This window comes from Cydia splendana, chromosome 15 (genome assembly GCF_910591565.1).
Source record: "Cydia splendana chromosome 15, ilCydSple1.2, whole genome shotgun sequence".
NCBI classification, from domain to species: domain Eukaryota; kingdom Metazoa; phylum Arthropoda; class Insecta; order Lepidoptera; family Tortricidae; genus Cydia; species Cydia splendana.
The window spans coordinates 16,724,136-16,739,078 of record NC_085974.1 but is presented as its reverse complement, the minus strand read 5'-3'; the positions used below and the strand labels follow the sequence as shown (position 1 = coordinate 16,739,078).

The 14,943-nt window shown below is 36.3% G+C and overlaps 1 protein-coding gene across 1 annotated transcript in view; it reads left to right on the top strand.

Moving 5' to 3' along the window:
- Positions 1–9,918, top strand: part of LOC134797793 (potassium voltage-gated channel protein Shaw-like) — a 404,836-nt gene extending 394,918 nt beyond the window's left edge. The window contains exons 9-11 of the mRNA XM_063770162.1: positions 7,074–7,224; positions 8,531–8,638; positions 9,278–9,918. Coding sequence (XP_063626232.1) covers positions 7,074–7,224; positions 8,531–8,638; positions 9,278–9,729 — 711 coding nt within the window. The 3' untranslated portion in view covers positions 9,730–9,918. The remainder of the gene's footprint in view (positions 1–7,073; positions 7,225–8,530; positions 8,639–9,277) is intronic.
- Positions 9,919–14,943: the final 5,025 nt, after the last annotated feature.

The window sequence follows — 14,943 nt, the reverse complement described above, 5'->3', positions numbered from 1 at the left end:
CTGCGGTGTCATTGACAAAGCTGCTGCATGAAATTTCAGGATTATTTAACATACCTATGCACAGAATCTACGCATGGGCAGACTCAATGGTGGTTCTTGCATGGTTGCAGTCCCCACCCAGCCGCTGGCAGGTATTCGTAGGCAACAGAGTATCGGAGATCATCCAGCATATAGATAACGATAGGTGGAGACACGTTTTGTCGGGAGACAACCCAGCTGATCTTGCCTCAAGAGGTATTAAGGCAAGTGAACTTACAAACAATGAACTTTGGTGGAGTGGACCCGTATGGTTAAAGGAGACAAACACTGGGGTGTTAAGGGCCACTACAATTCCAACAACAGATCTAGAATGCAAGAAATCATTCCACGCTTCACTACAAGACACACCTATTTGGGAGAGATTTTCGTCGATAGTCAGGATGAAAAGAATGATAGCTCAATGTAAGAGATTTCTAGATTACAAAAACAAAAAAGATGATATCTTGAGGACTGACGAGTTGGATGAAGTTGAAAACTGCTGTGTAAGGTATTATCAGAAACTAGTATATAGCCCAGAATTTGAAGACCTGAAAAATAAAGGAAAGGTTAGAAACAAAAGTTCATTAATTAAACTTACCTCGTATGTAGATGAAGACGATTTACTGCGAGTTGGAGGACGGTTGAGTAATGCGGATGCTCACGCCAAAACTTTACATGGCACAAATCATGCAAACCATGACCTACGTCAGAAGAATGTTTACGTCTGTAGTGAAAAATAATGAGCTATGGTGGGCGGTTAAATTTATTTCGAGTGTTAATAAATTTTAGGTACTAATAATTCTGGCCGACTGTAGTTGTAATTTGTAATACCTACTCAATACTATATAATAATACTACATACCTACACAAAGATTTTCGATACAAGCTATTTTGCTAACAACATCATTGTTGTATTAGGTATTTTATCCCAAGCGCTAAATACTTTGTCCTATGTAATTTATGTTAAGTACAAAAAAAAACTGCTAAGTTATGTTATTTTCGCATTTATAGCTGGATGCATTAATTACATTTTGTAGATGTTAAGTGTATAACACGGATCCATTCTGGGTCAAATCTTGATATTGGGTTACCGAGCGGATCCCTGAATTTCTTATAATCAGCACTTATGCATACCATTGTAATATTATTATGTACATACAAACGTAATTAAATGCTCACGTAAAATAGGTTTGTAAACCTTTCATTTGTTTAGATATTAAGTTTTCCTTGTTTACTTACCTATTCAACTTGTTTTAATAGAACGATATGTTTGTTAAAAGAATACCTAGATATTAAGATATTACGCTTCACGTCATCCATGAAAACGAACAAAATACATACATACAATACAAACATAGAACCTCCTTTTATAAAGTCGGTTAAACAAAATAATTTTATTTATACAGTCCACTAAAGTGTATGGTATGTAACAAGTTTTTGTTATTATGGTTGACCTATTTAAGTAATATTGATCTTGTATTTAGAAGTAAGCTTAGGTACTAAATGTTTATAAAGATACCCTACGCGGGCACGCAATTATTACCTACGCGACGCAGGCAGTTAGTTGTTTACTTGTAATAATCGAATATTATTTATCAGTTATCATCTTGCTTTGGCTCCCGCCAGCGTCGCTCGAATTGTAGTTAGTTATTTGTTGCTATGCAAGTGAAATGCATCGAATTCAGTAGTTGTGTTTATTAGTGTTGAACTTAAAACATACGGTTATGATGTTAGTGCTTGTGGTACTTATGTGTTTTAGATGCATCAGTTCGAGCAATTATGTACGTAAGTTTTAGGTTATGTATTTTGCTTATTTAAGTTAAAAACTGTTGTTTTTGGCGGGCGGTATGTTCTGTCGATTTCCGTCCCCGTACTATACCTATACCTACCTAGATGTATAGCCTCTCGTTAGTTACAATAAATAATGTTTAGAAACCAGACGCGTTTGCTTTGAGATTCACCTGCAATGGAAATTGAACCTTATTCCGTAGAGAACAGTATCATACATAAATAATATATTGCGTAATATGGTGAAATAAATAAAACATAAAAGTAGCTGAAGTCAGTTGCGGTTAGAATTAGATTAAGCGGATAGACTCACGATATTTTTTAAACTGTGCAACAGAATTTTATTAATAAAAGAGTTAAAAATATGCAGCCTCCATCAGGATTCAAAACGGTGGAGCGTAGAGTTGTTGCCGTTCTTTTATTCAGTTCTGGCTAAAAGGTGGAAAATATATAAATCCATCGTCGACAATGAGGGTCCACACCTACTACTGCAATGCACTTTTGGCTAACTGTACAAACAGCATGCGTATAAACTAAAATAGATGTCATATACTTTGACGACCGATCTGGCCTAGTGGGCAGTGAACCTCCCTATGAAGCCGATGGTCCCGGGTTCAAATCCTGGTAAGGGCATTTATTGATAAGAGTCATGGTTATTTTCTATGATTTAAGTATTTATATATTATTATCCGGCACGTATGGAGGTCCAAGGGGGAGGCCTATGTTCAGCAGTGGACGTCTTATGGCTGAGATGATGATGATGATGATGATGATGATATTATATTTATCGTTGTCTGAGTACCCACAACACAAGCCTTCTTGAGCTTTCCGTGGGGCTTAATCAGTATGTGTAAAAAAAATGTCCTATAATATTTATATATTTATTTATACTTAAGAAAAAGTGACAGAACGACAGATCAACGGATTAATCTTTGAAAAATTACGGGACCCTTAATGTTGGATCAGCTACAGGCATGGGCGCCGCCAGGGGGAGCAGGGGATGTTACATATAATGTATGCCCTTCTCCCCCTCCGCTAGGCCTTTGGCAATATCAACAGTCCACCTGGCTGGCTGGCTGGCCACGCCTGGGGTACAGACAAATATAATTCGGCATCTAATATTGCCAGCCAAAATACGATCTTTAGATTAAAAAAATAATTTAAAATAATTTTTTTTTGTCGTTGTTGGCCAGATATCGCGACTCAGGAAGTTAAAGTTTGTATGGAGGTTTAACTCCAACTAATCAACTGGATGTATAATATACTGGTTGTGTATAAAAGGCTTTGGAGCTGTTTGTTGTAATGAATAAAAGTTAAATACCCATCACTTGAACAGACTCTAAAAACACCAATGCTTTAACGCCCTTAGAAAAGAATCAAAATGCTACAAAATTCTTGTTTCGGTTTTAATAGGCGCGCTTTATGAGGTATTTGGGTTAAAATGGTGCTTTTAGGGTCGTGTTACGGTCTCCCTCACTCTCAAAACTTGTGAATGCGTAAGAGCGAGATAGGTAGACGTATCATTTCTGTTGCAGTTGAAAGTAAACGGCCGCGCGTTGTAAAAGTAACTCTTTTGCGTTAAAATAATTAAGTAACTTATGTAACGGCTACATAATAAAAGGCATTAAAATAAGAGTACTTATGGGTTTATAAAACATCACAAGAGTGTTTTAATACTTCATCATCATCATCTCAGCCATAAGACGTCCACTGCTGAACATAGGCCTCCCCCTTGGACCTCCATACGTGCCGGTTGGAAGCGACCCGCATCCAGCGTCTTCCGGCGACCTTAACAAGATCGTCTGTCGATCCGTTTTAATCCTTACGTACATTTATACACATTTTTTTATCTACACACATTATAAACACTGTCTGATGTGTTCAGGAACCGCTTGTTACGGCCGCCATTGCGGCATTTGATCACACTTTTTGGAATACATATAATCCCTATTATTATAAATGGGAAAGTAACTATGTATGTATGTCTGTTACCTCTTAACGTCGTTTACGAATTAATAATTAACTATGTGGAAGATGGTAGCGTTAGGTATTTTTTTGTTTTTAATTTGATATTAATTTTGGGCAAACATTTATGACTAGTTTTGGTTAGGACTCGAGTCCTTGGAGTCCTCTGCTTCAAGATTCGGCTCAGTTTTTCAGACTCTTATAATTAAGTCTAAACTCGAGTTCTTTTCAACTTGTTAGAGACCCGAGTCTTTCGTAGAGACTTGAGTCCTTTTCAGAGAACCCTCGATTTTTTTACAAACAATTTCTAAAGACATTATCTTTAGGTATGTATAATTTGTGAATTAGGTACATAAATCATACAATATCGTCTAATTTCTTTACTGTTATTTAAGAAAACCTAAACAATTGTTCACGGAGTCTTTATTCGGAGGCTCGAGTCCTTTTTAGTTGATTTTAAAAAAGACTCAACAAAGATTTAAAAAACTCAGAAGTTCATTAAGCGCAGTGTCTCGTAAAAACGAGCTAAGTTCTTCCAATTCAGACTCAATGTACTCAAATCTCCGTGAAATCATTGTTGTGCGTTGTGCAAGAGAGTTGTCAAACATGATGTTTGGCGTTTGGTTGCAAATGACGTTTCTAGTGCTTGCGTGAATAAGAAATGGTAACAGATACGGAACCAAAGAATATAATACTCACTAGGAGAAGAACGATAACTCCATACAAAAAAATGTCCCTTTCAAAAGTTCGTTTATACTACTAGCGCTCTGGTAGGATACCATTGTAATTAGAATTGACAACCCGTTTAGCCTAGCGGGTATTGGCAGTAATCCAGTTCAGGAAGCTAATGGTCCTGGGTTCGAATCCCAGAGAGGGAATTTCTTTTCGTATTTTTTTCTTTTTTGTTGGGGTCAGGTTTTTAAGAGCCCATCAACGTGCACACTAGCGCCACTGCTGAATACATTAAACTAGTTTTTATGTTATTGGATTCGTCAATCTACCCGTCCAAAGTTAAAACGGCCGTTTTTGTTTTGAGCTCATAGATCGACGAATCCAGCAACATAAAATCTAGTTTGATGTATTCAAAAGGTACCTAAATACACAATACAGTCCGTAGCGGCCCCTTTTTTAAATACATGTCGTTAAATTTAAATAATCACGATTATTTAGCAGTGGCGCTAGTGTGCACGTTGTTGGGCTCTTAAATTAGCATTTCACAAATAAGTAAAAAAATACGTTAAAAGATAATGATTAGGTACTATATTCAGAAATTCGTGAAATATAAAAGGTAACAAAAAGTTACGTATTATTAAGATATAAATATTTTCATAATACATATGAATACATACACTGATATGGCAAATGGTTACAAGTTGTTATTACATCTATCCGGTTATCGGACATTTTCTGCTTCACAGCTCCGCGCAGCGTTCTTGGTCACCGGGAATCTAGTTTGGATATGCGGCAGATACGTGCCCTTCTGAGCTTTTTCCAAGAAATCATATGACGGCCCAGGATTATATTATTATCTCACGCTCAAGCCATCTGCTGATTCACTTTCTAAAACAAAATAGTCAAAAAATTAAACAATATAATCTATCTTCCTAATTACTAACGTCGCTAATTCCTAGGGTTACCAGCTTAAACAATGTGGGGTTTTACATCTATGTTGAATTTTGATTATAATTTCGGACGCGATATAGCGTCCGCGGGACTTACGGGGATAGTAAGATTAAATTATTATATTTGAATTTGGTAATTAGCACGCTCATTTTTATTTAAAGATTAATATATATCTTACCTTGAAATTATCGCTGTTTCTGATTTACTACAACGGTTTCCACACACACATTAGGGCTTTCCATAATCCGGATAAGAATTGTTGATAAAGTCGCCATTGCCGGATACATACAGCAAGGAAGGAAGAGAGACAACGGTTTAAATTTAACTAAGTCTGTGCGAAGACGCATTTAGATATGTTGCTCGTACATATGAATAGTTTTTATTTTTAAAATTAATAGGTAAATAAATATATTTCAAGTGAATAAATCGTTTTATATGAAAATTGATATTTTTGCATTAAATGACTTAAATGACAGCATTGACATTACAGAGTTTTATCTTGTCTATGTTCTTACCGGCCAGACCCAAATCAAGGCCTATCAAAGAGGCCAATTGACAAAGATTTTTTTTTATTTTATCAAGGAGGGTAGAGGCACGTCTACCCTTCGTAGATTTTATGAACATAGACAAAGACAAACTGAAATATAATAGATAATAATATACATATATCAAAAAATAAATAATAATTTACATATGACTACTTCATAAAATACAAATCAAAATAATTTGATTTGTTCCTAGAAATCGTATCTATAGACAAAGCCAGTTCTAGCAATGTTGCTGTAGTAAAATATTTTGATGTTAATTACTGGCAATCTCGTCTGGGAACGGACAACACATGTACAATTTTGAAGGGTCACATCGTTTCAAGGAAGTCAATAGGCCTTGTACGGAACGGTTAAGAAACGGTTACCAACAATATTTATGACCCATTAAGTAGGTGTGTACCCGGTGGGTATTGCACGAACAAACGTGTGCACTAGAATTTTTATTGGCGTAGAGAGATTCTCCCAAATTTCCGCAGTTTTTTTCATAGAAGTTTTTTTGTTTTTTTTTTCGTTGACCTTTTCTGCCGAGCTTGATTCACAACGCTTGATTACTGGTACGTGATGTTCAATTTTATGTGGTGAAAATTGCTGTGTTTTTTTTAGGCCCGCGGGCAGTAATGGAATTTGCGGGAAAATGGCTCCGCGTCGATTATAATTATGTTACGGTTTTGATATTAGTTTGATACAATTTTGAAGATCGCTCGCGCTGATTGGTGCATGCGAAATGAAGTGAAAGTTCCACGAACCAGAACCACGTTCGAGATGTTGCCTCTCTATCGCACTTGTAAATTAGTACACAAGTGTGACAGGGAGGCAACACGTCGTACGTAATTCGCGGTAGGCTCTCTGATGCGCGCCTATCACCCTGATGATCGTCAAAGTGTAACAACAAGCCATAACATTTTTATAAATTAGGATAAACCTCTTGGTAATTTAATTTGCAACATAGTTATTTTATTTCAAACTATAAACTTTCATTGCAAACTTATGCCATTTCCTTCTTATTCCGAAACAAAGCACTTATCATCTCTATTAAATGAAGAAGTCCTTGAACTCCACATCTGCAAAATAATCCTTGACCCCGCAACCTTCATAAAACTTCAAATTGATAACAGCGCCATCTGTCCGCAGGCGCGGTCAAAACTTCCCAAGAAGCGGCGTCGAGTGCTACCTGTGGAGCAGCCAAGGAGGAAACGAGACGTGACGGCGTCGAACCGGCGGGTGAACGCGGTGAAACACCCCGTCGTGTTGAAGGAATTATCTCCCGGCGGGAACAAGTTTGGTGAGTACGGTTGACGATAGATGGCGGTAGTTATTCAGCTTTTAACTAATGACGTACGAATGTGGTACGTCATCACAGTCGTTATGATGTCAGAAACATGTAAAAAAAACACGTGGGTTAAACTTAAAACCTAGTAAGAGTCAATGTAGTGGAATCAAACGTTTTGTGTGCCTTTAAAAATTATTGTTTATAGTTTTTTATTAATCTAGATTATTTAATGCTTGGACGACATTTCGTCTAAAAAATTAAATTCTTTGGTGATGAGATGAGAGAAAATACTGTTTCAAAAAGGCTCTTGTAGGGAAATTTGAGATATGCTTGTGATTAGTAGTTACTTAAGTTTTTGAACAGATGGCGCTCAATATTTTAGTCAAGTTAGCGTATCAGTGTTACACGTGTAAGGAGATAGAGGGCGCTAGTCGTAGGGTAATCAACTGAAAGCATTATTCATGAATTCAATGCTCGCGTGCGGTATAATTTGTGAGCGATCGCTTTTATTTGCTGGAAAGATGGAGGAACCTGCAATAAAATTGCGTAATGTGAGGTTTTACGATAGAAGAATACGTTAGTACGTGACCACAAGTTTTAGTTATATTTTTCGACGTATATTTCCTAGATACTGATGAGTTATTTATGTTTTATACGGCATGTATTTTAATATAAATGCAAATCGAAACAAAGGCGTAGGTTTCAGTGGTATGAAGCGAATTTTTAAGGAATTTTGAATTTAGCGCTAACAGAATGCTATTAATTTCTCGAGCAGCAATAATTGCGTACAAATTCATCGCGACTTTTTGAAAAAAAAAACAAAGTATAAAAGATGACTCACGCTAGACCGGGCCGGGGCCGGGCCGGAGCTTCCGGAGTCCGGACATTGTTTTCTATGGAAAGCACTACGTGATCACAGCCGTCATAGAAAATGACATGTCGGACGCCTCGGTCCGGACCGGGCCCGGTCTAGCGTGATTAACTGCGTCCTGAACTTTTTTTGTATGAATAATAAAATTTATATTTTTTAATATGTACGTGGGCCATACTGAAAGTTTCTGGATCCTGATATATGAGACGACTTATTTTTTCTAAGTAGCCAGTTCCAGGAATTTTCAGTATACCCTAAGTACATATTATGAGAGTTAAAGCCTTTCCGTATGGGTAGTTAACCTCTGAATATTATGTGATCATATCAAAAATACACTTAGACTTTGGTATGGGTTAGCACATTATAACACAGTGTTAAAATATCTATATAACTTGAGACTCCGGTGCTGTTGAGATAGAACATCGTTGACATGCCCTTCTTTCCCAGGAGTGAATGGGATGAACATGATCAGCCTGGCGCTGCAAGGCCCTCCGAACATCCTGACGCGACCATCGACGGCGTCGGCGCAGCCACTGCAAGCACGAGCTCCTATTGGTAAACCGACAGTCCTGATCATTGAACCACCCCCCACTCTTGATAAGAGGCAGAGCCGTCCCACTATAGTTCTTCTTTAGTGGAAACGTTCATAACGTATATCATGTAGCAAAGTTAGAGAAGAATGCAAAATTTTGAGAGTTATTCCCTGAAGTGCTTCCAATACATTTGTTATTTGACAAGATTTTGACGAAAAACGAGCATGCTTTTGATTAGGTTGACTTTGTTTATTAAAATTACAACAGACACCAACAGAATACATAATTCGTAAAAGTGTGCAAATTAAAAAAAAATCATTTAGTAAATATGCAGCAGAAATGCTGTACCTATATTTTGATAGTATTTTAAAGTCCAGTTAAATATAGTCAAATTTCGACGTTTACTTTTCCACTCAAGCATCCATATTCGACAAATCTTTCCCTAAAAGAATGTTCCTGGCACTCTCCCTGATTAATTTTCCAATATCAAAGATGTTTCTCATTATGTTATATATTGAAATAACACTAATTATAAACGGTTTTTTTCTTTTCATGAAATAAGATACCTATGGTCTAATTTTACTGCTTGAATATAGTTAAGAATATTATAGTAAGAAATGTTGAATACAATAAAAAAATGCTCAACGAATTTTTCTTACAGTCGAGAGCCCAATCGTGAACACTCAAGCCGGCGCCATATCCCTTGCATCACTGCAACCACCCCTGATGACGGCCCCACCCCTGCAACCGCGACCCGCAACCACGGGAGCCCTAGACCTCATGCTACCATTGCAACCAAAACTACTACCAGGCTACAACCTGCAATCTTCATTTCTCACCAGCACCATGTCCACTGTTCGACCACCTGACAGAGAAACCAAAGAATCTACCCCAGACAGTTCCTCTAAAGATGAATGTAAAAATTTAGATAGTACACAGGATAGCGTTAAAGTAGATTGTGAAAATTATACATTAGATAATGATGTTAGTGATGTTACTGACAATTCTTATAACAAAGATGAAATTAACTCAAATGTAATTGATGCCAAAACGATTGAAACTAGTGTAGTGAGCAGTTCAAATGATGATAGTCCTAATAACAATTCTTATTGATACGATTATAGTTTATAGATCGGTGGTAAATGTAATAAAATTAAAACCCCAAGTTTCTAAAGTCTCCCATTAGAAATAATGTAGGTTTTTTCAAATTAATTCACTTATTAAAATTGTAAAGTTAAAGTTGGAAATCTTAAAAGTATCTCGACCAAGTCCCTGTAGTTATATGTTGGTTTACTTATAGTTTGTGTTACCAAAACCTATATTTGTAGATCAGTCTTCAAATATGAACATAGTTGTGCATTGTACAATTTCAACAAAAATATTTCAAATAAAATATTTATTTAAATGTAAATTTGCATTTTTATCTTTATTTTTGAAAACAGACACATTTTTTTCTATCGCTTTGTCTAAAATGATGATACAAACGGATGTCGTTTTGGTGATACATATTATTTGTAGCCAATTTTTGTATATTTTGTAAATGAAAGACTATACAGTGATTGCTTGTAATCTAAGCAAAGTTTCGACTTTGACTCTTGCCAAATATTTTCCATTATAAATCTGTTTAGAAAATTGCTTCTCCTGAGACCTCTTGGCCTTTTTAATAGGTACCTAATAAGTTTAGCTATAAATCCATAAAACCTAAACTTTTCAGTGTCCAATCTCTACAAATTGTATACTTGACAAATAGTTGGATAGTTTGAGGCAATCCCTGCCTTTATTGAAATAAAGATTGTTTTTTACCTTTATCATTGTTAAACATGATGTTACATATGCAAACTTTCTTTAATAAAAGGAATGGCTTTTTATTCCAATAAAATAAATGTAAATAGGAGTGTCCAAAAATCAGTAGATGTCATTAAGTTGTTTCAAAAGTATTTTAAAACAATGATTATAAGTTATAACTCATGAAATTTTATTTTTATCGAAGAACAATTATTTTCTTTCTTAGAAGTTTTCTTTGTAAGAGTTCAAGATAAAAAGCAAACTTTTATATTTTGCCGGTTTGTGCCAAATATAGATGGAAAATAAGTTTTCATGAGTTTAACCCCTTGATTGTACAAATTGTTAATACTTATTCAATCTTACTACAATTATGGTATTGTTTCAAAGGTGCGACGTAGAGGTTCGGTTTTAATCGATTCTAATAATGATCGAACTTTTTTTTAGAAAAGTGATTATAATAACAATTACCTAAGCAATTTTCCTTTTTGCTAAAATGAGAAATATCTTGTGCTTTACAAAAGGATCTCTTTCTACTTCGCAAAGCTTAAAAGGCAAGTAAACGGTATCGGTATATCCATGAACATGAGGTGAAAATAATACTACACTTGTAGTATTTCAACAACTACCGACCTGATTCGAACTTTATACGTCAAATATTAGATATGTGAATGTCAAAAGTGACGTTTTTTCAAACAAAAACGTCACTATTGACACTGACATAAGATCCGTATTGATAGTAACATAAGATCCGTATCGTATCTAGACCTAATATTTGACGTTTATTAGTTAAGTTCGAATCAGACCGAACTTGTATTTTAGAATAGTTGTGAGTATCGATATCGACATTTTGGCAAATCCAACATTTTGCATCACACTATTTCTAAGAAAAAGTTTTTAGTAAGGGGTCGTCCAGAAATCATGTGATCATTTTTGGTCCCCCCTTCCCCTTGGTGATATTTGGTGAATTTAACGAAACCCCCCTCCCCCTGCCACAAGATCACGTGATAAGGCTGGCAGACGACGGACGGACGACCCCTAACAACACTTTTTATATAGGTACCTGAAAAATATTTCTATACTCGCGTGTGCGTAGTTAATTCAAAATTATAGACCAATCATCAACTGGAGAATTAAAATCGATCGCCTACGTTACGCCTAAGTCGAAGAGGGTAAATGTAATGTTCACACGAATGTGCCAAGCGATGTAATTATGTAAGTAGGTTGATAGGGTAGAGGGCTCGGGCCCGGAGACGGCTGTTCTTGACGCTGCGTTTACCCTAGAGCTTTATGACGTGTGCTAAATAATATCATATGGTAAACTATTATGTTTCATGATATTATCATTGAATGGGATTACAAAGACATTTGATTGCTCTTACATTTGAGGTCAAAAACGTTATGGATAAAATATATCCACCACTAATCCCTGAGACGTGTAATAAAGGCTACGCTACACCGGCTGCGTGTAGAAGGTTTTTTATAAATCGCACTAATTGAAATGTCTACAATATTCTAGCCTTAACGTTATACAGCTCTAGTGTACACCAGCCTTTATCTTTAATATTCCTAAATTATAGAATAATAATTATACGATGACGCTCCAACGGGGAATTCCAGAAAAGTGTTGGGCACGTGACGCTATTGTTTAACCGTTCTGATAAAACTAAGAAGCTGATATTTGACATGACAACGTTTAATTAATAACTTGCTTTAAGTTCATCAGTAAGGGTGTTCGCTAGCTGATGCGGTTGCATGGTACGGGCGAGCGGGTTAACAAAAAATAGTATGAGCAACGCTATTTGGCGCGGACGCGTGCATTGCGTGCAACGGATTTTACCTACAATTAGTGATGTGCCGATGAGAACGTTCTCGTTTCTAAAAATTCCTTTCCGAAGAAATTTCCTGAAAATTTCCAACTTTCTCGAGAACGCTCTCTTATTAGCATAAATAAGTTATGAACAATCTTAATTTTTTTATGGTATGACATATTTACTTTTGTTAAGTTTATACCTTTTGCCTCAAATAACTTGTTTGGGCATTTTTGTGTTTTGTATGTATGTATGTATGTATAAACTCTTTATTGTACAAAACACAAAACACAAATTTATGGCACAGTTTTATTTTTATCAATTAGTATTTTTTTAAATATTGCTATAAATGGTGCCAAGTATTTGCTTTTAAGCTTCCATGTTATTTGTCTTATCTCCTACACTAAGCGGTTAAACAAAATAATTCATCGCTTTTGCGACGAAAGGGTAAAACTCTCAGAGAACATTTCCGAGAAATTTCCGAGAACGTATGTATGTATGTATGTATGTATGTATGTATGTATGTATGTATGTATGTATGTATGTATGAATGTATAAACTCTTTATTGTACAAAACACAAATTTATGGCACAGGATAGGCAGTACAAAGGCGAACTTATCCCTTTAAGGGATTTCTTCCAGTTAACCTTTGAGTAGATGACGTTTCCGATAGATTTCTCTGTTATCGGGAAAATTCCGAGAACGGCACATCGTTACCTACAATAGCACCCGCGTGCGTGCGCCCGCCCCGTGCACCCGCGCCATCTAGCGGATGCCCTAATAAGACTTTTGCAGGTTAGTAAGGTAGCTGCCATACGCGTCACGTCCCTGAAAAAGTAGAACTTTTTATGGAATGTCCCCAATCATTGGTTAGTAATATTGGTGTTTACTAACGATTGTAATTTTCATAGGATCTAGTATATTTTTCTAATGTTACCGTTTTCATCGTTTTGTCAGATTGGATTTAATGAGAAATGTTTTTCTAGAAAATCATTTATATGCTCAAAGTGTGCCAAATTACTTTATAAATAGTTACTTTTTTTTAAAGCTTTAAAGTAAAAAAATATAATTCAATAAACCTATAACTAAAAATTATAAATAAAAAACTGGCTCCAGCTCGGTGCCTTGTGGCAAGGTGCCAAGAACGCTGGCGGCATTGCCGCGCTGAACGGCAACGCCAATGCGTAGCGCGAGGCAGAAGCCAGCCCTCCTGTCACCCGTCGCCTCCACGAGGCGATTCGCCAGCTCTCTGAATTTTAAACAATTAAATTCAATCTGACTTAAAATTAATATTATTCAGAAGCCCCATTACAAGATTGACCACGTTTTTATCTTGCATGAAAATGTTTAAATAAACCAGTACCAACAATATTTTTGTATTTTTTTTAACTTACCATTGTGCCTTCTTGTGTAACTTCGAACTAAAGTTAACTTCGGAAACGGGATAATATTGAAATTCATTTTCAATATTATCCCTGTGACACTTCAAACTATAGCTAAACCAAAGAGAATTGATTGTAATATTTATTTATTAAAAATTTTTTGCACAGTAAAAAATATAGTGACAAAAGGCGGACTTAATGCCACACGGCATTCTCTACCAGTACCTAATAGAGAGGTAAAGTCTAAGAAAAAATTTGCCCCTTAGTTTGATATTCAGTGCGCATCGTGAGACAAAAACCGGCCAAGTGCGAGTCAGACTCGCGCACGAAGGGTTCCGTACTAATATCCAAAAAACGACAAAAAAAATCACGTTTGTTGTATGGGAGCCCCACTTAAATATTCATTTTATTTTGTTTTTAGTATTTGTTGTTATAGCGGCAACAGAAATACATCATCTGTAAATATTTCAACTGTCTCTAGTATCACGGTTCATGAGATACAGCCTGGTGACAGACAGACGGATGGACTGCGGAGTCTTAGTAATAGGGTCCCGTTTTTACTCTTTGGGTACGGAACCCTAAAAATGATTGTCAAGGTCGTATCAAATCCAGTTCAAACCCAAAACAAGGTCAGGTCAAGAGCACCCTAAACCGGCGAGCGTGTATGAGGAATGTTATGAAAGTGAAGGAAGCGAAAGAGGTATGTCAGGATCGTAGCAAGTGGAAATCCGTGGTCTCTGCCTACCCCTCCGGGAAATAGGCGTGATTATATGTATGTATGTATGTATGTATGTAATCGAGATCTTACGCTATAACAATAACAACCCACTACTACGTAATAGCATTAGTGCTCCGTATCGTGTTAATACGCCATCAAGCCCCGTAAATATTTGCCTCACAAGCCTTCGATCGAGCCCGAAATTTAATCACCCAGCCCTTTGAGGCAGAGCTTACGGCCTAAGCTCGTTCCGGAGCCCACGAGCCCAATTCAGAATCAAAAATTTGTTAAGGTTTTGATATTATTTTGATACGCCGTTGAAGATCGCGCGTGATTCGAAGATCCGGTTCGAAGGACCATGTTAAAGGCCTTGGGGTCCAAATACGTAAATTAATTAAATTAATTAAAATACAAAATGTACGTACGAAAAGAAATATGTATAATATTTTCCAAGAAGACAGTTGACAATGTTGACATCAACTTTTTAATGTTGGGATAAAAACTCCATTCTGCAACAATTGGTGAATGCGAAACAAAGTGAAATTGCGTAAGATGTGTGTCAATACTGTCAGTGATCAAGACGATCGTCAAAGTCGTATTAAAACCAGTTCAAACCGTTACAAGCTATTAAATC